Raw genomic sequence first — 26,118 nt, forward strand, 5'->3', positions numbered from 1 at the left:
CCTCCTGGGCTCCAGTGATCTCAGCCCCCCAAGTAGCTGGGACTACAGTTGTGTGCCACCACGCCTGGCTTATATCCGTGTATATATAAATGTATTTTTAAAGATGGGGTCTCACTATGTTGCCCAGGCTGGTCTCCAACTCCTGGCTTCAAGGGATCCTTCTGCCTCAGCTCCCAAAAATGTTGGAATTACAAGCATGAGTCACCACACCCGGCCAGTGAACTCTGAAAGCTGGGTCAGTAGGTGGAGGAGGAATGACGGCAGTTGTGGGCAAGGGAACACTTCCAGCAATCACACAAGACCTTCGATGTGCACGGAGTGGCTGCAAAGGATCACAGGATCAAGGAGCCGCCACGCCCTGCTCATTTTTTTGTGGGGACAGAGTTTTGCTCTTTCACCCAGGCTGGAGTGCAGTGGTGCGATCGTGGCTCACCGCAACCTCCGCCTTCTGGTTTCAAGCAATTCTCCTGCCTCAGCATCCCAAGTAGCTGGGATTACAGGCACCTGCCACCACGGCCAGCTAATTTTTGTATTTTTAGTAGAGAAAGGTTTCACCATGTTGGCCAGGCTAGTCGGAAACTCCTGACCTGAGATTATCCACCCACGTCAGCCTCCCCAAATACTGGAATTACAGGTGTGAGTCACTGCGCCTGGCCAGTTTTTTATATTTTTGGTAGAAGCAGGGTTTCACCATGTAGGCTACGCTGGTCTCCAACTCCTGACCTCAAGTGATCCACCCACCTTGGCCTCCCAAAGTGCTGGAATTACAGGCATCAGCCACCGTGCCCGGCATTATTTCTGTCTTTTTTTTTTTTTTTTTTTTTTTTTTTGAGACGGAGTCTCGCTCTGCCACCCAGGCTGGAGTACAGTGGCCGGATCTCAGCTCACTGCAGGCTCCGCCTCCCGGGTTCATGCCATTCTCCTGCCTCAGCCTCCCGAGTAGCTGGGACTACAGGCGCCCGCCACCTCGCCCGGCTAGTTTTTTGTATTTTTTAGTAGAGACGGGGTTTCACCGTGTTAGCCAGGATGGTCTTGATCTCCTGACCTCGTGATCCGCCCATCTCGGCCTCCCAAAGTGCTGGGATTACAGGCTTGAGCCACCGCGCCCGGCCTGATTTCTGTCTTAAAGTGATTTCCTTCTGAGGAATTCTCACAAATTGCAAAGAAGGAAATCTGTACCTGTTAGAAGCCACTCTGGTTTCCATCCAGGAAGCACCTGTATAAGGCTGACTGAGGACAGGCAGATGACTGGAGGGAGAGGGGGCGCCATTCCTCTGGAGTACCAACCCGCCAGAGAAGCCCAGACAACTGTGAGCTGGGAGAGGGAGCAGGAGCTGAGGCCAGACGAAAGGTAAAGGCAGAGGCTCTACCTCACACTGACTGTGAAGAGCCTCTTCACACAAAACCCGAGTTCTGAGCTAGGAGGTGGAGAGGAGGCAGACTTCGGGCTGGACATCTCCTACAGATGAGCCTGACTTTTGCAGATGCCCTAGTCTTAGAAGTAGGTATAGCTTCAGGTGGGGAAGGAGACTGTTCTCAGGATCCAAAAAGGCACAGTGGCTCACGCCTGTCATCCCAGCACTTTGGGAGGCTGAGACGGGAGGGTCACTTGATGCCAGCAATTCGACCAGCCTCGGCAACATGGCAAGACCCTATCTCCATAAAAAAATTTAAATTCTAGCCTGGCCAACATGGTGACTAAAAATACAAACATTAGTTGGGCACAGTGGCGGGCACCTGTAATCCCAGCTACTCGGGAGGCTGAGGCAGGAGAATCACTTGAACCCATGAGGCAGAGGTTGCAGTGAGCCGAGATCGCACCACTGCACTCCAGCCTGGGCAACAGAGCAAGACTCCGTCTCAAAAAAAAAAAAAAAAAAAAGTTTAAATTAGCTGGGTGTGGTGGCGCACGCCTATTTCTCTCCCTATTTGGGAGGGTAAAGCAGGTGGATTGCTTGAGCCCAGGAGTTTGAGGCTGCAGTGGGCCATGATAGCACCATACTCCACTCCAGGCTGGCAAAACAAGAAGACCCTGTCTCTTTACAAAAAGAAAAGAAAAAATCCAACAAGCAGCAGGGAGAGACGTGGGGACAGATGGAAGCAGCCACAGCGTTCTTTTCAGCTTCTCCACTCAAGATGCTAATTACTGGCATGTCAGCATCAGAGCTAGCGTGGCTTCCTGGTCCACTGAGACGCCATCAACTCTACCCCCATGGAGAAAACAAGTTACCACATACGAGGAAAGATGGCACAAAACAGGGTGGGATCCACGTGACAGGAACATCAAGATGTGAACTGCTGCATGATTTACCTTTCAACCCGTCATTGCTAAAGAGCGGCGCTGTTTTCACAGGAGAAAGTGGTAAGGACGTTCTGCTTGGAGAAGGGAAATAATCACAAATTCCTCTAGCAAATTTCTCAGCGTCTTCCCTGGTAGAAAAAGCTTTAAATCGGGACCCTTTGATCATCTTGACAGCTTGCAATGCTTCTTTTTTATTTTCATAAACATGGATCCTTTCTGGGTAGGAAAAGTAACAAAGGAAAATCAGATGAGTGACTGGAGCAGCTGTCACCTGGTCCACCCTGGGCTTCATCATCAGCTTCCATGTCTGCTACCCAGTCGCCCGGCTTAGTTCAGATCTTTAATCTTGAAGAAATAGGGCCTTAGCTAGCCAAAATAACACAGTTAACAAGCTCAATTGTGTGCATATATGCATGGGAGTAACATGATACATATTATGTTCACATATGTAATTCTATATGGCAAGATTCTATCCTAAAAACTAAATTTCATATAAAGATCTAAATAAAAATTATTAAAAGACAAATTAAAAAAACTATAATGATGTCAGTCAAGAACAAAAGAGAACTTTAAACACAATTTTGAATGGGAAACGCCTATTTTTTTTTTTTTTGGAGACGGAGTCTCGCTCTGTTGCCCAAGCTCAAATGCAGTGGTGCAATCTTGGCTCTCTGCAACCTCGGTCTCCCGGGTTCAAGCGATTCTCCTGCCTCAGCCTCCCGAGTAGCTGGGATTACAATGCACCTGCCACCACGCCCGGTTAACTTTGTATTTTTAGTAGAGACGGGGTTTCTCCATGTTGGTCAGGCCGGTGTTGACCTCCCGACCTCTGGTGATCCGCCCACCTCAGCCTCCCAAAGTGCTGGGACTACAGGCATGAGCCACTGTACCCGGCTGGGAATGCCTTTTTTTTTTTTTTTTTTTTTGAGACGGAGTCTCGCTCTACCCAGGCTGGAGTGCAGTGGCCGGATCTCAGCTCACTGCAAGCTCCGCCTCCTGGGTTCACGCCATTCTCCTGCCTCAGCCTCCCGAGTAGCTGGGACTACAGGCGCCTGCCACCTCGCCCAGCTAGTTTTTTTGTATTTTTAATAGAGACGGGGTTTCACCGTGTTCCCCCAGGATGGTCTCGATCTCCTGACCTCGTGATCCACCCGTCTCGGCCTCCCAAAGTGCTGGGATTACAGGCTTGAGCCACCGCGCCCGGCCGGGAATGCCTTTTTAAACATGCCAAGAAACCATCCAAAACAAGATAATTCTGATTATATAAAAATATGAAAGCTCTGTAGTGGAACTATCACAATCAAGTTTTGTATGAGACCATCGTAAATACATAAGATACAAACTATTAGCCAGGAGACAAAAATTTCTGAGCAATGTAAGAGAGGAATGGTTACTGTCCACTACTAGATAAAAATGGCCATGGTCCAGGCATAGTGGCTCACGCCTATAATCCCAGCACTTTGGGAGGCTGAGGCGGACGGATCACCTGAGGTTGGGAGCTCAACACCAGCCTGACCAACATGGAGAAACCCCGTCTCTACTAAAAATACAAAATCAGCCGGGCGTGGTGGCGGGCGCCTGTAATCCCAGCTACTCGGAAGGCTGAGGCAGGAGAACTGCTTGAACCCGGGAGGCGGAGGTTGCAGTGAGCCGAGATCGCGCCACCGCATTCCAGCCTGGGCAACAAGAACAAAACTCCATCTCATTAAAAAAGAAAGAAAAAAAGAAAAACAAAGTCTACCTTGTGACTCTGTACTTCTACTTTCGTTTTTATAAAAATGAAAACAGGCCAGGCATGGCGGCTCACGCCTGTAATCCCAGCACTTTGGGAGGCCGAGACAGGCGGATCACGAGGTCAGGAGATCGAGACCATCCTGGCTAATACGGTAAAACCTTGTCTCTACTAAAAATACAAAAAATAGCCGGGTGTGGTGGCGGCGCCTGTAGTCCCAGCTACTTGGGAGGCTGAGGCAGAAGAATCGCTTGAACCCGGGAGGCGGAGCTTGCAGTGAGCCAACATCGCGCCACTGTGCTCCACCCTGGGTGACAGAGCGAGACTCTGTCTCCAAAAAAAAAAAAAAAAAAAGTGCACTTATATTACATTCAAAAACACATGTTATATATCATGTTCTAAAACATCTTAAAAATAAAAACAATGTTCATGTATATAAATAACAACATGATCAATCATGACAAAAGCAGCGAAGTAGTTACTTCTCAGCAGTGAGATCTGAGACCAGAGGAGAGAATCTGGCTTTTACTTTAGATGCCACTTATAGAACATACACATTATAAGTGATTGTAACGAGCAACCTTTACAATAATAAAGATTAAAAATAAGGCCGGACGCGGTGGCTCACATCTGTAATCCCAGAACTTTGGGAGGCCGAGGCAAGCGAATCACGAGGTCAAGATATAGAGACCATCCTAGCCAATGTGGTAAAACCCCGTCTCTATTTTAAAAATATAAGAATTAGCCGGGCATGGTGGCACACTCAGCGACTCGGGAGGCTGAGGCAGGAAAATCACTAGAACCCAAAAGGCAGAGGTTGGAGTGAGCCAAGATCGCACCACTGCACTCCAGCCTGGTGAAAGACCGAGACTCTGTACCAAAAAATAAGTAAACAAATAAATAAATAATAAATGACAAAAATAAAAACTGCACTATGACCATTTCCCAGAGTCACTATTCTTTTTTTTTTTTTGAGACGGAATCTAGCTCTGTCGCCCAGACTGGAATGCAGTGGCACAATCTCAGCTCATTGAAACCTCAGCCTCCTGAGAAGCTGGGACTACAGGCGCCCGTCACCACGCCCTGCTAATTTTTTGTATTTTTAGTAGAGACGGGGTTTCACCATGTCAGTCAGGATGGTCTCGAACCCCTGATCTTGTAATCTGACTGCCTCAGCCTCCCAAAGTGCTGGGATTACAGGCGTGAGCCACTGGCCTGGCCACTAAGTATTCTTTAAAAAGATCTTATGGAAGAATAATATTCCATTCTATTCACGGTGTTTAACCAATTATCTACTCACAGGTATCACCACAAATGATATCACAGTAACAACAATACTAATGACAGTGTGCAATTTCTGGCATTCCAGTCAATATTGAGGTTTTTTTTTTTTCCCAATGCTAAATCTTGTTTAAAATTACAATTCTTGGGCTGGGCACAGTGGCTCACACCTGTAATCTCAGCACTTTGGGAGGCTCATGTGGGAGGATTGCTTGAAGCCAGGAGTTCAAGACCAGCCTGGGCAATAAAGCGAGACCCACTCTCTTAAAAAAAAATAATAATAATAATTAATTACCTAGGTGTGCGCAGGCGAGGTGGCTCACGCCTATAATCCCAGCACTTCAGGAGGCCGAGCCTCGTGGACCACTTGAACCCAGAAGTTGGAGACCAGCCTGGGCAAAGTGGGGAAATCTCATCTCTACCAAAAATACAAAAGAATGACTGCACACTGGCACATGCCCGTGATGCCAGCAATCCCAAGCTGAAGTGGGAGAAGTGCTTGAGCCTGGTAGGCAGACATTGCAATGAGTTGTTGAGATCACATCACTACACCCCAACCTGGGTAAGAGACAGAACCCAGACTCAAAAAAAAAAAAACCAAACATCAAAAAAAACCCAATTAGCTAGGCGTGCTGGTATGTGCCTGTAACCTCAGCATGCTGGGAGACCAAGGTGGGTGGATCGCTTGAGGGCAGTTCGAGAGCAGTCTGGGCAACATGGCAAAACCCTCTCTCTATAAAAAATACAAAAATCGGCCGGGCACAATGGCTAACACCTGTAATCCCAGAACTTTGGGAGGCCGAGGCGGGTGGATCCCGAGGTGGGCGGATCCCGAGGTGGGCGGATCCCGAGGTCAGGGGTTCCAGACCAGCTTGGCCAAAATGGTGAAACCCTGTCTCTACCAAAAATACAAAAATTAGCTGGGTGTGGTGGCAGGTGCCTGCAGTTCCCAGCTGCTTGGGAGGCTGAGGGAGGAGAATCACTTGAACCCGGGACGCAGAAGTTACAGTTAGCTGAGATCATGCTATTGCACTCCAGCCCAGGCAACAGTGCGAGACTCTGTCTCAAAAAAACAAAAAAAAATACAAAAACAGCTGGGTGTGGTGGCGCATGCCTGGGTCCCAGCTACTCAAGTGGCTGAGGCAGAAGGATCACCTGAGCCAGAAAGGTTGAGGCTGCAGCGAGCCGTCACTGTACCACCGCAATGCAGCCTAGGTGGCAGAGTAAGACCATGTCTCAGATGAATAAATTAAAAAAATAAAATGGCTGGGGGCAGAGGCTCACGCCTGTAATCTTAGCACTTTGGGAGGACGAGGCAGGTGGATCACAAGGTCAGGAGTTCAAGACCAGCCTGGCCAAGATGGTGAAACCCCGTCCCTACTGAAAATACAAAAAATTAGCCAGGCGCGGTGGCAGGTGCCTGTAATTCCAGTTACTCACGAGGCTGAGGCAGGAGAATCACTTGAACTCAGAGGGCGGAGGTTACAGTGAGCCAAGATTGCGCCACTGCACTCTGGCCTGGGCAACAGAGTGAGACTCTGTCTCAAACAATAAATAACTAAATAAATAATAAAATAAAATTACAAAACTTTGATGCTGAAAATTTATGCATTCATTGGCCATTTGCATGCATTAACATAAAAGCTGTGCAGGTTACAATGCATTTTAAAAAGGGGGAGGCGACTAATCAACAAAGCTCCTAACCAAGAGCAGCAGCCAGCTAATATTAGTATCTCAGTCCAACATATCTCACAGAACCCAATTTACCTAACCAATTCTAACAGTTCTCACGCAGACTCACAAGTATTTCAGGAAAGTTCTACATACAAATACTAACAACGGTTAACTGGGGTGATGAGATGGTGGTGACTGGATTTTTTCTGTTTTTATCTGTACTTTTCCATTTTCATATGTCATCCCGCCCTCTGCACATATGCTATCTGTGTGAGGAAATCCTACACACATCCCCATTACCATTTCTCGCTGGGACGTCCTCATATACTGGACACACCCCATAGTACAAGGGCGGTTCCTTAGACGCAGTCACTCCAGTTCCGTAGGTGTCAACGGCACTGGGGGGCACTGAGCAGGTCTTAGATGTCACAGCTTCCTCTTCTGGAGGATTCAGGCCCACACTATAACCAAAATCTCTGTCTTCAGAAAAACCAGCCTGATCAGTTGGGTTCCCTTCAGCTGACTTCAAAATCCTTTGTGTGTCTTGGCTGAGAGCTGTGGCACCTGCCTCATGGTGGTCGAAAGAAGGCAGACTTCCTCCTTGCTCCAGTAAAGCCTGAGCCAATTTTTTCTCAAAAATGAACCTTGTAGTTGACGTAATGGGTCCACATTTCAATCCAGCTTTGACGATTTCTTCTCTAAGGTCATCTGGGTTCAGAAGTTTCAATCGAGCCAACACAGCATCCATTGTCATTTCACCTAGGCCCAAGACAAAAAAATCAAATACAGTCACAAAATACTAACACCTGCTGAAGCTGGGTAGCAGGTACCAGGGTTCATTATTTAATGGCATCAGTTTATTTCACTAAAAACTTTTTTCTTGGCTGGGTGCAGTGGCTCATGCCTATAATCCCAGCACTTTGGGAGGCCGAGGTGGGCGGATCACCTGAGGTCAGGAGTTCGAAACCAGCCTGGCCAACATGGTGAAACCCCATTTCTACCAAAAATACAAAAAATTAGCTGGGTGCAGTGGCAGACACCTGTAATCCCAGCTACTCGGGAGGTTGAGGCAGGAGAATGGCATGAACCCAGGAGGCGGAGGCTGCAGTGAGCCGAGATAGCGCTCCAGCTTAGACAACAAGAGCGAGACTCCAGATCAAAAAAAAAAACAAAAAAAATTTCTTTCTTTTTTCCTGGGCAGGATTCCACTTTTCATACAAATTCTCTCCTTACTATAATGCCTCCATTTTTTTTTTTTTTTTTTTTTGAGGCAGAGTCTTGCTCTGTCACCCAGCCTGGAGTGCAGTGGCACCATCTCAGCTCACTGCAACCTCCGCCTCTTGGGTTCAAGCGATTCTCATGCCCCAGCCTCCCAAACAGCTGGGATTACAGGCGCCCGGCATCACGCCGAGCTAATTTTTGTATTTTTAGTAGAGATGGGGTTTCACCATGTTGGCCAGGTCGGTCTTGCACTCCTGACCTTAGGCGATCTGCCTGCCTTGGCCTCCCAAAGTGTTGGAACTACAGGCGTGAGCCCTTTTTTTTTTTTTTTTTTTTTTTTTTGAGACGGAGTCTCACTATGTCTCCAGGCAGGCTAGAGTGCAATGGCGCAATCTCGGCTCACTGCAACCTCCACCTCCCGGGTTCAAGCGATTCTCCTGCCTCAGCCTCCTGAGTAGCTAGGATTACAGGTATGTGCCACCATGCCCAGTCAATTTTGTATTTTTAGCAGAGACAGGGTTTCTCCATGTTGGTCAGGCTGGTCTTGAACTCCCGACCTCAGGTGATCCGCCTGCTTTGGCCTCCCAAAGTGCTGGGATTACAGGCATGAGCCACCGTGCCCAGCCCATTATATTCTTAAAAAAAAAAAAAAAAAAAGTCCAGGCACGGTGTCTCATGCCTGTAATCCCAGCATTTTCGGAGGCCAAGGCGGGCCGATCACCTCAGGAATTCGAGACCAGCCTGGCCAACACAATGAAATCTCGTCTCTACTAAAAACAAAAATTAGCCGGGCGTGGCGGCACATGCCTGTAATCCCAGCTACTCGGGAGGCTGAGGTAAGAGAATTGCTTGAACTTGGGAGGTGGAGGTTGCAGTGAGCCAAGATCGCACCACTGTACTCCAGCATAGGGGACAAGACCTCATCTCAAAAAAAAATTACCCAAGCATAGTGGTGCACGCCTATGGCCCCAGCTACTCAGGGGGCTGAAGCAGGAGGATCACTTGAGCCTGGGAGGTGGAGGCCACTGTGAGCCGAGATGGCACCCCTGCACTCCAGCCTGGGCGACAGAATCAGACCCTGTCTCAACAACAAATAAAAGGATAGGGGGGAGTAATATTTCTGAATTTAAGTTTCCATGGGGTTCTGACTTTTAAAAACATGTTCGTGATTGACATACTCAAGAAACAAGTAAAGCCGGGCAAGGTGGCTCACACCTGTAATCGCAGCACTTTGGGAGACCAAGGTGGGTGGATCACGAGGTCAGCAGTTCGAGACCAGCCCGGCCAAGATGGTGAAACCCTGTCTCTACTAAAAACAATACAAAAATTAGCCAGGCGCGGTGGCAGGCGCCTGTAATACCAGCTACTTGGGAGCCTGAGGCAGAAGAATCACTAGAACCCAGGAGGCAGAGGTTGCAGTGAGCGGAGATCGCCCCACTGCACCCTAGCCTGGGCGACAGAGCGAGACTCCGTCTCAAAAAAAAAAAAAAAGAAACAAATAAGTAAATACACAAAAAGATGGGGGACACCCAAATGGAATACCAGCCAGAAGAAACGAACCTAACTGGTTTACAAGTGAGTAACACACAGGAAGCTAACCCACATAACTTTGGAAAACTGAGTGACTAAAGTGCTCTAAGGAGAAAGACAAAAAGAACGGTGGCCATTACAGTGTGAACAGCCTCTAAGCAGTAGGTGTTTTCACAATGCTATAAGTTAGCACACCTACAGCTATTTTCTGTGGACTCTAGGGCAAAGCAAATAATTTGAATACACGGTGGCTGATGAGAGCCAGGACTCTCAATGACAGAAAGGAAAGTGGGAGTGATAACAGGGTTTCATCAAATGATTCCTGTAAAGGGCAAGAGAGTAAGCACCTCAGACTCTATGAGCCAAAGGCTGTGTAAGTGCTCAAGAACAGCCACAGGCAGGGTGTGACAGCTCACACCTGTCATCCCAGCGCTTGGGGAGGCTGAGGCGGGAAGATCACTTGAGTCCAGGAGTTCAAGACCAGCCTGGGCAATGCGGCGAGACCCTCTCTACAAAAACTTTAAAAATTAGCTGAGTGTGGTGATGTGCACCTGTGCTTCCAACTACTTGGGGAGCTGAGGCAGGAGGATAAATTAAGCCCAAGAGTTTGAGGATGCAGTGAGCCCTGTTTGTGCCACTGCACTCCAACCTGGGTAACAGAGCAAGACCCTGTCTCCAAAAAAAAAAAAAAAAAGAACAGCCACAGATATACACAAACAAAAGGGTATGGTTGTATTCCAATAAAACTTTACTATACTTAGGAAAATAGATGGGGGCCAGTTTGGATCAGTTTCCTGACTCTTGTATTAGAATAAACCCAGGGGCCCGGGCATGGTGGCTTATGCCGGTAATCCCAGCACTTTGGGAGGCCAAGGTGGGTAGATCATTTGAGGTCAGGAATTTGAGACCAGCCTGGCCAACATGGTGAAACCCCGTCTCTACTAAAAATACAAAAATCAGCCAGGCGTGGTGGCGTGCACCTGTCATCCCAGCTACTCAGAAGGCCAAGCAGGAGAATCGCTTGAACTGGGCAGGCAGAGGTTGTAGTGAGCCTTGGCCTGGACAACAAAGTGAGACTCCATCTTAAAAAAAAAAAAAAAAAAAAAGAATAAACCCACAGACGTTGCACTGAAATTGGACGTATCAGTATGATCACATGGTCTTTGACATATCGATGGGTAAAGATGTGAGGAACAGCTAGGTCTGAAGACTGGGTAATGTTACATTAACAATTTTTTTTTTTTTGAGATAGAGTCTTGCTCTGTCACCCAGGCTGGAGTGCAATGGCACGATCTCTGCTCACTGCAACCTCCACCTCCCGGGTTCAAGCAATTCTCCTGCCTCAGCCTTCCGAGTAGCTGCAACTACAGGCACCTGCCACCACGCCCAGCTAATTTTTTGTATTTTTAGTAGAGACTGCCTCACCACATTGGCCAGGCTGATCTTGAACTCCTGACCTCGTGATCCACCTGCCTCGGCCTCCCAAAGTGCTGGGATTACAGGCGTGAGACACGGCACCCAGCCGAGTATGCAACTTTTGAGATTGGCTTTTCCTAGTCAGCATAATGCCCTTGAGATCCACCTACGTGGCAGAGTGGACTGCTGCGGAGTGGCACCCGGGGTATCAATGTTTAAGTTTAACCATCCACCTCTAGAGGGACATTTGAGTTATTTCAGTTTCTGGCAATTACAAATAAAGTCGCTATGAACATCAAATACGGGTTTTTGTGTGAAAATCGTTTTCATTTCTCTAATAAAAGCTCAGGAATGCAGAGCAGATTTAACTTCCTAAAAACCTGCCAGGCTGATTCCCAGAGTAGCTGCACCACTTACCATCCCCACTCGCAATGCACGAGACCCAGTTTCTCTAAATCTCTGTTGACTTGTGGTAATACCAGTATTTTTTTTTATTTCAGCCCCTCTCAAAACACCACCCCCAGCCACCTTGTCCATAGCTCTGCTTGGATGATGCTGGTGGCGACGGTAACAGAGCACTCAGAGGTGCTTAACACCTACCAAGTGCTGCACTTACCCAACTCCCAAAAAATCTTAACTAGATACTACTATAATCCCTATTCCTAAACGAGCAGGCTGAAAACAGAGAGGTTAAGCCCACAGCAATAAGTGGTAGGGCCGGGCGCGATGGCTCACACCTGTAATCCCAGCTACTCGGGAGGCTGAGGCAGGAGAATGGTGTGAACCCGGGAGATGGAGCTTGCAGTGAGCCCAGATCACGCCACTGTACTCCAGCCTGGGCGACAGAGCGAGACTCCGTCTCAAAAAACAAACAACAACAACAGCAACAAAAATAGAAAAATTAGCCGGGCTTGTTGGCATTTGCGTTTAATCCCAGCTACTCGGGAGGCTGGGGCAGGAAAATCGCTTGAACCCGGGAGGCGGAGCTTCCAGTGAGCAGAGATCCTGCCACTGCACTCCAGCCTGGGCGACAGAGCAAGACTTCATTTCAAAAAAAAACAAAAAAAGAAAGCGGGTAGGGCCAGGACACAAACTCACACAATCCGACAGGAATCCCCACTCAATCATTAGAAAGCACCGCTTCTCAGTGACTAACAGTCTGACAATTTAGAGTAAAAACAAACTCAGTTTCTCCCACTAGACTCCCGCAACATGCTTCAGACGCCAGATATGTGGGGGTTTTCTCGCCACGAATCACGCAGGTCATCAGTTCTGCAGTGGACACAGGCTGGGTGTCGTCTGTGCAGTTCCATCCTAACTCAGTCATCTATTCTGACAGCATCTTCCTGGACATACCAGCAGACCCCACAGGTTAAGGGCTCAGCCCCACAAGACTGCCCCCCACTTCAGTGCCCAGGTTGTTTGACCTGCGCTTCGGACCGACTGGGTGTAACTGGGTAACCTCCTCAGGTCGTGTTAATTTGCTAGAGTGGCTCCCGAACTCAGAGACATGTTTTACTTACATTTACCAGCATAGGATAAAGATTACAAAGAATACAGGTGAAGAGATGCGTGAGGTAAAACCGGGGGGAAAGGCTTGGAAATTCAAGGCCTCTCTGGGCACCGCCTCCAGGAATCCCCACGTACTATCTGGAAGCTCCAGCCCTTCTGGGTTTTTACAGAAACTTCATTTCACAGGCATTGGTGATCGGCTCAACCTTCAGCCCTCTCCCCTCCCCGGAGGTTGCGGGTGGGGCTGAAAGTCCCCAGAACCTCTAACTCAGCCTTGGTCTTTCCTGCGACCAGTCCCATCCAGAAGCTCCCTAAGGGCTGCCGGCCACCAGTCCACTCAGCCTACAAAAGACATCACATTGGAGGTCCCCGGGATTTCAGGAGTTGTATGCCATGAAAAGCGGATGGAGGTGAAAGACACAGTTCACAGTATCAGTTACCTCAAACTTAAAACGACCAAAACCCACCTCTGCTCTCCACATCACCCAGACCCGACAGTCTACCCCAAAGCAATAAATGGACACCTTCTCCCGTTTCCTCCAGCCCCAAACCCCTAAGTCACATATGCCTTTTCCGTCTCTGCCTCATGTTCAAAGACCAGTAACCGCAGGGGTTTCACATTCCAAACACATCCGGGACCCAGGGCTTCCTAGCCGCGCCGCCCTCCTTTGGGCCATCCCTCCCCAGGTCTCCGTCGACCGCGGCAAGGTTCTCCGCTAACGCCCCGCCGGGCTCCCGCCTTCCCCGGAGGCCGCTCCCGAGCCCCGAAAGCTCTCGTCCCCGAACCCGGCGTGGCCCCTGCCGCCCCCGCCCCGGGAAGCCAGGTTCCCCGCAACTGCCCTTTCCGCGGCCGGAATGGCCTTTCTCCCGGCGGCCTCGCCCAACTGCTGCCGGCACCGGGAGCTCGAGGGGCGCGGCCCAGGACAGGGGTCCGGGGAGGGCGTCGGGGCGGGGAAGGGACCGGGATGCGGGGGCCCAGCGACCGCCTGGGCCTTACCTGGGGCGGGGGCGGCGGCCGCGGGCGGCGGAGGGACTGGGGTCCCACTGCGGCCGAGACCCCCAGGCCGCGGGCCCAGCCGCCGCACCAGCCACCGCACAGCGATCAGCAGCACCGAGGCGCCCAGCAGCTCCCAGGCCAGCGCCGCCCACTCGGCCGCCGCCAGCCGCGGCCACAGCATCGCCGCAGCCCGGGCCGCAGCCGCGTAGGAGCCCGCACCCTGCGCCGCGCCCGTTCCAGGGCCCCGCGCCGGGCTGCCCGCGCCCTGCCTGACGGCGCCACGCTAGAGGCGGCCGGGGTGGCGCAGGGGACACGGGCGGCGGCCCCGCCCACGAAGGTCCGGCGAGGGCGCCGCGGTGGCCCCGGCCCTGGACCCCAAGCTGGCGGGGACGGGCGCGCGGACGGGCGGGCGTGGCAGGCGGGGCGCGGGCAGCCCGGCGCGGGGTCCTGAGAACTGCGCGGCGCGGAGAGGGTAATGTGTGGGCGGGGCCCGGGGCGGGGCTTGTTTACTGCCTCCCCGGTCCGGGCCTGGCCTCCGCGGGGCGCTGCGCCTCTTCCAGTAGGAAGCGGGCTCCACCGGGTTCGTGAGCTCCGGGCCCCAGGACCGTTTGCGGCCGCCGCCCCGTCCTAGAGCTGGAGTGAGGAGGCGCTTCTCACTTTCCTGCGAACCCGCAGAACGGGCGGCGCTGGGGAGGCCCCCGGAGCTTCCCGCTTCTTCACCAAGCGACCCTGACGCGCAGTCGAAAGCTTGGATTTTGCCGGGCGCGGCGGCTGCGTCCGGAGTCCCAGCGCCTTGGGAGGCGAGGCGGGACGATCCCCTCGGCCCAGGAGTTCGAGACCAGCCTGGGCAAATATTTTGAAAGTCATGGTAAAAGCCGCAGTTACTTTTGCACCAACATAATTGGGAGACCCTGTCCCGAAAAAGGGAGGAGGATTTTCCTGTATACAATTTAGATTTTTTTTTTTTTTTTTTGATGCGGAGTCTTGCTCTGTTGCCCAGGCTGGAGTGTAATGGCACGATCTCTGCTCACTGCAGCCTCCGTCTCCTGTGCTCAAGCGATTCTTCTGCCTTCCCTCCCAAGTAGCTGGGATTACAGGCGCCCGCCACCCCGCCCGGCTAATTTTTGCATGTTTAGTAGAGACGGGGTTTCATCATGTTGGCCAGGCTGGTCTCGAACTCCTGACGTCAAGTGATTGGCCTCCCAAAGTGCTGGGATTACAGGCGTGAGCCACCGCACCCCGCCTACTTTCGATATTATGAAATGAAAATGAAAGACCTGAAAAATATAATTGATATCCTTGGTTAAAAACATAATTGATCTGAGCAAGGTGGCTCAGGTCTGTAGTTCTAGCAACTCTGGAGGGTGAGGGGCGAGGGTAGTTTCAGTTCGGGAGTTCGAGGCTGCCGTGAGCGTGATCTCGCCTGTGAATAGCCACTCCAAGCCAGCCTGACCAACATAGCAAGACCCCATCTCTTAAAAAATATCATTGGATGGTACTAATGGTTGGTTGGGCACTACAGAATAAAGGGTCAGTACATTTGAAGATGGGTGAAATGGAAATTTAAACCACGATGAGATGCTGCTTTAAATCCACCAGAATGGCTAAAATTTAAAAATTGGCAATATCAAATTTTGCTGGCAAGAGCGAACACTGAGTTAACCACTTTGGAAAATAGTGAGGCAGTTTCTTACAAAGTTAAACGTATACCTCTGCTGTATTCTGAGTGTCTCTCCCCAGTGTTCGTATGTTGAAACCGTAACCCCCAAGGTAATGGTATTAGGATGTGGGGCCTGTGGGAGGTGATAGGTCAGGGGGCAGAGCCTTATATACTTCCCTTAGAAGAGGCCCAAGAGGGCTGGGCGCGGTGACTCACGCCTGTAATCCCAGCACTTTGGGAGGCCACTTGACTTTGGGAGGCCAAGGCAGGAGGATCACAAGGTCAAGAGATGGAGACCATCCTGGCCAACATGTGAAACTCCATCTCTACTGCTGGGTGTAGTGGCGCACGCCTGTAACCGCGGCTACTCAGGAGGCTGAGGCAACAGAATCGCTTGAACCAGGGAGGCAGAGGTTGCAGTAAGCTGAGATCGCACCTCTGCACTCCAGCCTGGCAACAGAGCAAGACTCTGTCTCAAAAAAAAAAAAGTATGGTGCTTCAAACTAGGAACACCCCAAAAGTATGTCAGTAGGTGGGTAGATAGATTGTGAAATTGTCATAGGCACATACTATCATTATCACATGGTTATATACTATTCAGGAACGACATGGCTGAGTCTCAAAAGTACACCACGACAAAGAAACCAAACTCAAGAGTGCATACTATATAATTCCATTTATGTCTTATTTTTTTTTTTTTTTTTTTTTTTTTTTGAGATGGAGTCTCACTCTGTGTCCCAGGCTGGAGTGCAGTGGTGTGATCTCGGCTCACTGCAAACCTCACCGCCCACCTGCACCCTACCACCCACACCAGTAAAAGCAATTCTCCTGCCTCAGCCTCCTGAGTAGCTGGGATTATAGGTGCGCACCACCACGCCCAGCTAATTTTTGTATTTTTAGTAGAGACAGGGTTTTGCCATGTTGGCCAGGCTGGTCTCCAACTCACCACCGTGGGTGATCTGCCCATCTCGGCCTCCCAAAGTGCTGGGATTACAGGCGTGAGACTCCCCGCCCAGCTGTGATTTATGTCTTAACAGCAAAGCTTATGGTGAGAGAACTCAGAACAGCAGCTGACTAACTGGGGTGGTTAAATGGAAAGGGGCACGAGGAGCTTTCTCCTGTGAAGGAAATACTCTATCTCGTCTGGGTTGATAATAAAGGCACATATTTGTTAAAACTCATCAAAGTTTTGGCTACAAGGTTCATAAATGGGAAGAAAAACTCATCAAACTGTATGCTTAAAATATGCCTAAGTTTAAAAAAAAAGAATAAGGAGTACCTTGTTAGAATGAAATCTGCCATTGTTGTTTTTGATTTCTAGGTACTGTGAGGACAGATCTCTGTGCTCAGCGCCTCCCAGTTTTGACCCTTTATGAACATGTGCCATCGTGTGGTGACAAGAGCACAGGCTCTGGGCTGCCACCTGGGTGGGTGTCCGGTCTGCTGCCTGCCTCTGGGTAACTGTGGGTGAATCATTTCCCTGTGCCTCAGGTTCCTCATGGGTAAAATGAGGACAATCATAGTATCTATCTGACTGGGCACAATGGCTCACGCCTATCATCCCAGCACCTTGGGAGGCCAAGGCAGGAGGATCGCTTGAGCCCAGGAGGTGGAGACCAGCCTGGGCAATATGGCGATACACTGTCTGTACTAAAAATTTTTAAAAATGAGCTGGATGTGGTGGCACATGCCTTGAGGAGGGAGGATCACTTGAGCCTGGGAGGTCAAGGCTGCAGTGAGCCAAGATTGCGCCATTGCACTCCAGCCTGGGGGAGAGAGACCCTGTCTCAAAAATAAACAAACACATACATACATACATACATACATAAAAAGGTAATTACATAAGTCCTTGCTACGGAGCCTCCATACATGAAGGACTTTAATAACGAGTTGTTATGCACTTTTATAAACTATAAATTTAAGTTTGACGTATATGCATGCCTTATAGGGATGGCCGGGTTCTCGCCCGTCACAGGGATCTTGTCATCTGAATCATAAACCCAGGCAGCTCTGGGAGAACTGAGAGCTCATTTGTTAAATGGTCAGCTGTAGTCGACTGTTGCCACCCAGCACGCACTCTCCAGCCTTAACAACAGAAGCTCCCAGTGGGCAGTGGAGACGCTCCGTCTCCTAAACACATCCAGCGGCCATGTGACTAAGCAAAGGCAGCGGAGAGGAATGGACGGTGATGGACGCGGCCACGCAGCGGCCTTCTGCAAGCGCCTACAATGCACATCCCTGTCCTTTCTCTCCCTACTCACCTCAGAGGGGGATGAAGGTGGGACTGGGAGAGCTGTTCTCAGGCTGGTGGACGCTGCGATCAGCGGAGATGGAAGGCACTTTTGGTCTTGGCACCGTGAAGCTGTCCTGGTCCTGTTTCCATGCTTGAGTGTCTGTGGTGCAGCAGCTCCACCATCCTTGACACCAGGACTTCTGTGGAATCCAGGTAAGCAGCTAGGGTCCTGGTAGGGCCATGCCCTCACCCCCATCTAATGCATCCACTCCCAGTTAAATGAGAACGGAATAATCACAGGAAAACATGGAGAACAACTCCACTGTTCCAAAGCCAACCCTGTATTAGCCACTATTTAACTTTAGGTAGAAATGAAAAAATTTGAGATGTAAACTCCTGCAGGTAGAAGTGGATTTCTCGTCAGTTAACAAAATGAAACTTACTAGAATCAACAGCCTTTTCTGAGAGCCATTCTGATTTTATTCCTAGTTGTAGTTTAACTTCTACTTTGTTTCTGATCCCAGATCACAAAGGGGCCGTGTGAGCCCCAGGGACTCAGTGGAAGCTGCAGTCTCATAGCTCGAGGATTTACTCCCAACGGGCTGGGATAAGCCCTAGATGAGCAGGGAGTAGGTAATTTTTTCTTCCCCTTCTTTTTCAATATTAATTGGATTTCCTTAAAGGCCGTGTCCATTAAGTCTGTTATCAATGGCTATTTAGCACTTGTGGAAACCCAGCCATGTGTTACATACAGTAGGGTTTAGTCAGGAGAACAGTCCAGGCCAGGTGGTTCAGCAGAGAAAATGCAGGGGCAGGGACAGCAATTGCAGGACGCCAGAGGCCTTCAGGTGGAGATAACGGCCCATAGGGGAAATGCAGACTCCAGAACCTGGTGGAACCGGGGCTAATGCCGGGGAATGAGGGCGGCAGGGGAGCTGCGGCCGTGACCATCAGACGCCCAGCCGCAGGGACTGCCTGATGCAGACAGGCGGCGGCAGTGGGGGTGGGGGTGGGGGCGTCTGTTTTCTGGGTGAAGATGGGGCATTTTGAAAGCATTGGGAAGATAAACCTGACGTGTCCATCCAGTCTCCAGAAATGCACATTTAACGCTCAGAAGGAAAACTTGCAACAATTGAAGTGCTGTTGGGAGGCTCTGTGAGCAGAGATTAAGACTGTCCTGTGTGTTTCAGGACATTTAGACGTGACACTCAAAAATATTTCACTGTGGGCCAGGCACGGTGGTTCACGCCTGTAATCCCAGCACTTTGGGAGGCAGAGGCAGGTGAATCACCTGAGGTCAGGGGTTCGAGACCAGTCTGACCAAAATGGTGAAACCCCATCTCTACCAAAATACAAAAATTAGCCGGGTGTGGTGGCGGGCGCCTGTAATCCCAGCTACCCGGGAGTCTGAGGCAGGAGAGTTGCTTGAACCCAGGAGGTAGAGGATGCAGTGAGCTGAGATCGAGACACTGCACTCCAGCCTGGGCAACAAGAGTGAAACTCCATCTCAAAAATATAAGTATTTCATGTGAAGGTGGAATCCAACCCCGACAATGTGTAGAAAAGCCCAAAAATCTCCTACACAAATTCCTGAGCTGAGGGCTACGGAGATGAGCATCCTGGTAATGCCAAGGACACGCTGCCTTCGGAGCTAGAGGTTCCCACCTCATCAGTAACGGACGCATCGCCAGCCCTCAGCTGCCTCGGGAGCCCCCGATCGGCCTTCACGACTCCCAGAGGCTCCACCATTTCAACTGGAGTCCAGACCTTAGAGACGTGGACACTTCGAAGGTCGCTGGCAGCAAGTGGTAGAGCCAGGGGGACGGCTGTAGGATGCCCCCACACACAGGCGAGCAGAGGGCACTGCCGGTGGAGGGCTGTAGGATGCCCCCACACACACAGGCGAGCAGAGGGCACTGCCGGGGGATGGCTGTAGGACCCCACACACACAGGCGAGCAGAGGGCGTTGCAAACATTGGCAGAAGCGGCCCAGCGGCAGTTTAACATCGCCCTGTGTCCAGGAGAGAGGCCACTGCCCAAGTACACTTTTTTTTTTTGTTTTTGAGACAGAGTCTCGCTCTGTCGCCCAGGCTGGAGTGCAGTGGCCGGATCTCAGCTCACTGCAAGCTCCGCCTCCCGGGTTCACGCCATTCTCCTGCCTCAGTCTCCTGAGTAGCTGGGACTACAGGTGCCCGCCACCTCGCCCGGCTAGTTTTTTTTTTTTTTTTTTGTATTTTTTTAGTAGAGACGGGGTTTCACCGTGTTGGCCAGGATGGTCTCGATCTCCTGACCTCGTGATCCGCCCGTCTCGGCCTCCCAAAGTGCTGGGATTACAGGCTTGAGCCACCGCGCCCGGCCCAAGTACACTTTTTATCGCAACCTGCAACATTCACCCTCAGACAGAAGCATGTGTAGAGGCCACCAAGTTCCAACAAATGCTTCTGACTGTAGACGCCACCGAGTCTGGGAATTCTTCTCATCATCTAGGAAAGGCTTGGGGACGCTGCCAGCAATTGTCACGTTTATCCATCGAGCTAGACGGCAGGAGTGTAAATCACCAGCTTAGCTTCCCCCATCATCTGCTTCCTGCTTTTTTTTTTTTTTTTTTTCCTCGAGTCTCCCTCTGTCACCCAGGCTGGAAGGCAGTGGCACGAACTTCACTCACTGCAACCTCCGCCTCCCAGGTTCAAGCGATTCTCCTGCCTCAGCCTCCTGAGTAGCTGGGGTTACAGGAACCCGCCACCATACCCGGCTAATTTTTGTATTTTTAGTAGAGATGGGGTTTCGCCATGTTGGTCAGGCTGGATTCAAACTCCTGACCTTGAGTGATCCACCCGCCTCGGCCTCCCAAAGCGCTGGGATTACAGGCATGAGCCACCGTGCCCAGCCTGCTTCCTAATACTACCTGAGGTCTCAGATTTCCAAGTGACCTGGTGATTTTTAAATCCTGAGCCTCCCATCAGTGATAACCCAAATTCCTGACAATACCTGATGCCACTCTTAAGCCAGGAAGAAGTGACCCATCGGTGTCTGCCAAAACCGCTGACACCCACTGCTGAGCTCTGTAGCAGGATGCAGCGTGGAGCTTTGAGCTGCTGAGACAGACACAGCTGAAAATACACCTGTCAGCCAGTCAGTGCAGTGCCTGCAAACACGTAGCAACTCCGTGGAGAAAAGGAAAAAGTTCAGATATAAACATGTTCCCTTAAGGGTTACTATAAACAAAAAAAAGTTATGTCCTTAATATTTCAGAAAGTTAAGGCCACAGAAGGTGGTCAGGGAATTTTTACTCCGATCTGTGTAGTAATTCCCTGGGTACAGAAGCGGGTAAAGCAGTCACAGGAAAAAGTGCATTAATCCCACAGGGCCAAGCCTGGCGACTACCACTTCCTGTCCCTTTTCTGTACTTTTTAAACCATGGTGGCGTCTACTAACGTCTACACTGAAAACTCTATACCTGGTTAACTGTTTTTTTTTTTTTTTTTTTTTTTTTTTGAGCTAGAGTCGCACTCTGTCATCCAAGCTGGAGTGCAGTGGCGCGATCTTGGCTCACTGCAACCTCCGCCCCCCGAGTTCAAGCAATTCTTCTGCCTCAGCCTCCTGACTAGTGGGGATTACAGGCACACACCACCACGCCAGGCTAATTTTTGGGTTTAGTAGAGGTGAGGTTTCACCATGTTGGCAGGGCTGGTCTTGAACTACTGACCTTAGGTGACCCACCCCCGCTCAGCCTCCCAAAGTGCTGGCATTACAGGCGTGAGCAACCGCACCCAGTTTACGCCTGGTTAACTCTTAATGATCAAAACCAAAGTACGGATGGAAAAGACAGAATCTGGGAAGTCACATTGCTGAGGTCTGAGAGTCATGACCCCACCATCACCGCGGAGGCCCAGCAGAGGGCAGCACCTGCATGATGAAGCCCAGCTGAGGAGGCGCCGCACACAGTGGCCACCATCCTTCCCCTGGTCCACCGGGAAGCTCACTCCCTCTCCTGTATTCCTGGCAAATGGCAATGGGCGAAGTGTGGGCCAAGCGCGGAGGAGGCCGTGCCATGCGTCTGCTGTTGTCACAAGCCACAGAAGTTGGCTTCACTCCTGCCTGAAACCGGCAGGGCACTAGAATTCTCTTTTAAAGCATGTGTTGAACAGAGTGTGTAATAACATGAGATTAAAAAGTTACTCTCCAAACAACAAAATATAAATATTAAAATGAAGCTTCCAATGAATATGAAAATCTTTACCAAAAAATAGTTTATTGCACAAAATTTAAGGAATTCCCAAGCACACTTACATTTGTAAAAAATCAACGTGCTTTTTAAAGTTACACTTTGTCAGACAAGGTGACCCCTTTCCCCAGAACAGCCACAACTTGAGGGCTCTCTTTTGTGAGGAAATTTTTAATAAAAATGAGTAACTCAAAAGCACTGAATTTTCCAGACCCTCTAACATTTCCCTCAGGATCCTGTGAGAGCCTGAGATCACTGTATGATGGAGATTTGCCTGGACCTTCTGGTCAGTGAGCTGAGAACGCCTCACACCACAGCATCGCTCAAGTCCTCACGTCAGAGGGCTCCTCGAAGGGAGGCTCCAGAACGGTTCTCTCTCAGATTTGCTGGTCCCCTCCCCTCTGAGAATCTTCACATACAACATTCTGTTTTTGTTTTTAAAGACCTCAGGGAACTAGAACTCTATGTTGTGGGCACCCTACACCAAGGAGAGTTGAGGGCAAACTCCCTAGCACAGCACAGTGCGGCATGGACTATGTTCTGGGGGGCAGGGCCCTGCTGGACCCACCTGAGGAGAGTCCGTTTCACATCCTATCAAAATCACTGCCTGATCCATATTGCAGAGGTTGGGAACAGGGGTGTGAGTCCGTAAGACCCGTAGCATCAATCTCACACACACCATGGAAAAAAACACATGAAAACCAAGTTACATTGTTTTGGGAGCATCAGAAAAGCAGTGACATCGTGAAGTGCCCAAGCCTGTTGTGACACAGCGTGGGGACAAACACGCAGCATAATGCTCTGGGGACCCTGTTTTCTAAGCAATACTCCCGACTTCACTGCCTTTTCCATGAGGATATTCCATCATTCCCACTGCTGCCCACAAGAAGAAAATAATTCAAACTGTACGCACTGAAGTCACTCTGGGAGGTAGAAGTGCCGGGAGAGTCCCTTGGAGATAAGAAAAAAACCTCGACAATAAAGAAAAAGCTGGCAATTTAAAACTTCAACTTCAGTTGGGGGTGGTGGTTCACGCCTTTAAACCCAGCACTTTGGGAGGCTGAGGCGGGCAGATCACCTGAGGTCAGGAGTTCGAGACCAGCCTGGCCAAAATGGTGAAACTCCACCCCCATAAAAATACAAAAATTAGCCCAGTGTGGTGGCGGGCACTGTAGTCCCAGCTACTCGGGAGAATGAGGCAGGAGAATGGCTTGAACCCGGAAGGTGGAGCTTGCAGTGAGCCGAGGTCACACCACTGCACTCCAGCCTGGGCGACAGAGCGAGACTCTGTCTCAAAAAACAAACAAACAAAAAACCCAACTTCCTCTTTTAGGCATCTTCTTAAGAAAGGAAGCCTGAAGGCAGTGTCCGTGTGAACACAAGAGGTCTCAGATCCAGAAGCACAAGCCGTGCATGAAAACACCAGAAGACTCACCGCGGAGAGCGAGGGCAGCCAGGCCCTGCCAAACCAGAGGGGGCCCTGGCACCAGCGGCCACAGAGCACCGGGGAGGTATCACGCCCGAGGGCACACGCAGGAAAAGCGGGGTGAGAAACGCAGAGCTACCTTCCCTTGAGTATTTTCACAATTAGTTTGTCCTAAGAGAAAAAAAAATACACGGTGAACATTGCTCACTCGAGGACTTTCTATGAGAAGTCACTCCCCATCGAATGTGTGTGATTTCTTGATTTTAATTTTTAAAATTTTTCTTATTTTTTTGAGACGGGAGTCTCGCTCTGTTGCCCAGGCTGGAGTGCAATGGCGCGATCTCGGCTCACTGCAAGCTCCACCTCCCAGGTTCAAGTGATTCTCCTGCCTCAGCCTCCTGAGTAGCTGGGATTATAGGCACGCACCACCACACCCAGCTAAGTTTTATATTTTTAGTAAAGACAGGGTTTTGCCATGTTGGCCAGAGTGGTCTGGAACTCTTGATCTCAGGTGATCCACCCGCCTCAGCCTCCCAAAGTACTGGGATTACAGGCATGAGTCACCACGCCCGGCCCGATTTCTTGATTTTAATATTAAAACAAAGGGGTAGTGCAGCCCCAATAAATAAGAATGTAAATTACTGTATTTTTCTTTTCTAATGGTACAAGAACAATTTAGTAAATAACATCTTCAACTTAAGATAAAAAGGATATATTTATAATGAAATTTTCAAGTATTATTTCAAAATTAACCCTGTACAAATGATATATATATTTTGGAAGTTCTAATACTTGCTAGAGAATATTTTTTAAATACCAAACATCTTTGTGGTTAATGCTACCTTAACCTTACCAATTAACCTTCTAAAAGTATATTACAACAGAACACAAGTAGCATAAACATACCATACTGTTTTCTCCACAAAACAGACACAAGATACGGACATGAGCACATCTGGCCTGGCCAGTGACACTCAGAACCTCGTTTCAGACCCATATCTCTGCAAAGGAGGCCACACGGACCCATTCTCTCTCTCTCCTCATACAATAAATATTATTTTAGATTTTCTTAACAAACTAGGGGACAACTTACAGACCCCAACTCTCGCAGTGTCTGCAATGTTTCAGGAGTTGGGGTGGGAAACGGAAGATCTCACACACGTAGTGCTGATTTTAAATAAGGCATCTGTTTCTGAGACACCTGGGGAGAGCACAGCCACCTTCCTCACGGTGCTGGCCTGTCTCTCTCAGAAATCGCCTCTGCTCTCCACATGATGCTGGTGTAAGCACAAAGGACCCAGGACTTCTCTTGGTGACTGCACGAGTACAGGTGCTCCCTCAGACACTGGTAAAGATTTTCTCTTGGGCATAGAAGTGTGAGGCTTGTTACCACCTGCTATCTACACCTGGCTGTGGCTCCAGGAGAAACGGCAGGAGTCGCTGCAGGGAGCCCCTGGCCTGCTCTCCTCCTCCTCCTCCACCTTCCTTCCTCTCCCTCTGGCCTCTCCCTGTACCCCACAAAGGTCGGATCAGATACGGGGCCTCAGTGTCCTTGTGCCTCCTGATGGCCTTCAGGCCTGACCAAGGGTCCAAGCTGCCCCTTCCCGGTGGCCAGCCATGGTGGAATCACACAGGACCAGTGGCCTGAGAGGAAGAGACTGGCAGGAAGGAAAGACCCTTAGCAACAAAGTAAAACCAGAACAGAGGACCTTTCTGTGTAAGAATATTTGGCTTTAGAAGGTAAATAAAAAAATTATATTTCTTAGAGCAGAATTTTCTGACATTCCTAAATCCTACAGGTAAATTATTCCCAACAAATTTTCAAAAGGCAATCAATAATAAGACAAATAGGTTCTTCTTAAATAATATGAGCATACGCTTATTAAAGATTGGGTTACAGGCTGAGCGCGGTGGCTCATGCCTGTAATTCCAGCACTTTGGGAGGCTGAGGCGGGCGGCTCACTTGAGGTCAGGAGTTCGTAACCAGCCTGACCAACACGGTGAAACCCCATCTCTACTAAAAATACAAACATTAGCCTGGCATAGTGGTGAGCGTCTGTAATCCCAGCTACTCGAGAAGCTGAGGCAGGAGAATGGCGTGAACCCGGGAGGCGGAGCTTGCAGTGAGCCAAGATGGTGCCACCGCACTCCAGCCTGGGCGACAGAGCGAGACTCCATCTCCAAAAAAAAAAAAAAAAGATTGGGTTATGATCTTCATTGTCTACGTACACATCCTATGGTGGGATGGCTACCCAAAAAAACAAGCAAAAAGCCAAAGGTGCAAATAAAATTTCATTTCTGCAGAAAAGTAAAGCTCTTACTGAACGGAACAGGGAACCGAGACTGCAGCCGGCCTGGCCGGGCGCTGGTGCCGCACACCCCGTCATGCAGCCTCTCCCTGTCACCTGCAGAAAGCAGCACCGGTGACCGCTCAGTAGACATGTCCTACAAGTAACCCTTCAGACACGTTCGAAGCTCCTCGCCAAGAGCCTATTAGGCTTTTAAGATTTGGTCATTCCATGGGAAAAGCTAATTGTAATCTTCGAATGTTTTTCTAATCCTTGGCTTTCATTCTGTTATATATTTTACTCCTTGTTAAAGGCAAAACAAAATTTAAATTTCATGTCTTAGAAAAACATCAGCCACACAATCGAATAAATAACATTGATAAGACAGCATTCCGGACAGTGGTACACGGAGGCAAGTCCGCAGCAGTCACTGTCCCGGCCCTTCTTTGGAAGCCCTGCTCTGACTGTGTCTCTGGGCATTGCCACGTGGGTTGGCATGACCCCCAGGGGCCGCAGGGCTGGCAGTGGCTGGTTCCACCGGAGTCCACGAGGACAGAGACTCGTGCACCGTGAGGGTGTGCTCCTCCATCTGGCGCTGCAGGCTGTCCATCTCCTGCCTGG

The 26,118-nt window shown here is 50.0% G+C and overlaps 2 protein-coding genes and 1 long non-coding RNA gene across 10 annotated transcripts in view; 1 reads left to right on the forward strand and 2 right to left on the reverse strand.

The window, feature by feature from the left end:
- Window positions 1–13,906, reverse strand: part of ANKLE2 (ankyrin repeat and LEM domain containing 2) — a 40,981-nt gene extending 27,075 nt beyond the window's left edge. The window contains exons 1-3 of one of the 2 annotated variants that reach the window (XM_037994801.2): window positions 13,666–13,906; window positions 7,290–7,748; window positions 2,312–2,518 (exon numbers count right to left, since the gene is read on the reverse strand). In XM_037994801.2, the coding sequence (XP_037850729.1) occupies window positions 2,312–2,518; window positions 7,290–7,748; window positions 13,666–13,846 (847 nt within the window). In that variant the 5' untranslated portion in view covers window positions 13,847–13,906. The remainder of the gene's footprint in view (window positions 1–2,311; window positions 2,519–7,289; window positions 7,749–13,665) is intronic. The other variant, XM_037994795.2, reaches the window with a different exon arrangement.
- A 283-nt stretch (window positions 13,907–14,189) lies between these two features.
- Window positions 14,190–23,516, forward strand: LOC140712814 (uncharacterized). Its single transcript, XR_012094639.1, has 2 exons — window positions 14,190–16,752; window positions 17,274–23,516. It is a non-coding gene; the product is annotated as an uncharacterized lncRNA (long non-coding RNA).
- Window positions 21,792–26,118, reverse strand: part of GOLGA3 (golgin A3) — a 54,655-nt gene continuing 50,328 nt past the window's right edge. For all 7 annotated transcript variants that reach the window (XM_008005319.3, XM_008005317.3, XM_008005324.3 and 4 more), the window contains one exon: window positions 21,792–26,114. In XM_008005319.3, coding sequence (XP_008003510.1) covers window positions 25,925–26,114 — 190 coding nt within the window. In that variant the 3' untranslated portion in view covers window positions 21,792–25,924. The remainder of the gene's footprint in view (window positions 26,115–26,118) is intronic.

Source organism: Chlorocebus sabaeus, chromosome 11 (genome assembly GCF_047675955.1).
Source record: "Chlorocebus sabaeus isolate Y175 chromosome 11, mChlSab1.0.hap1, whole genome shotgun sequence".
Taxonomy (NCBI): Eukaryota; Metazoa; Chordata; class Mammalia; order Primates; family Cercopithecidae; genus Chlorocebus; species Chlorocebus sabaeus.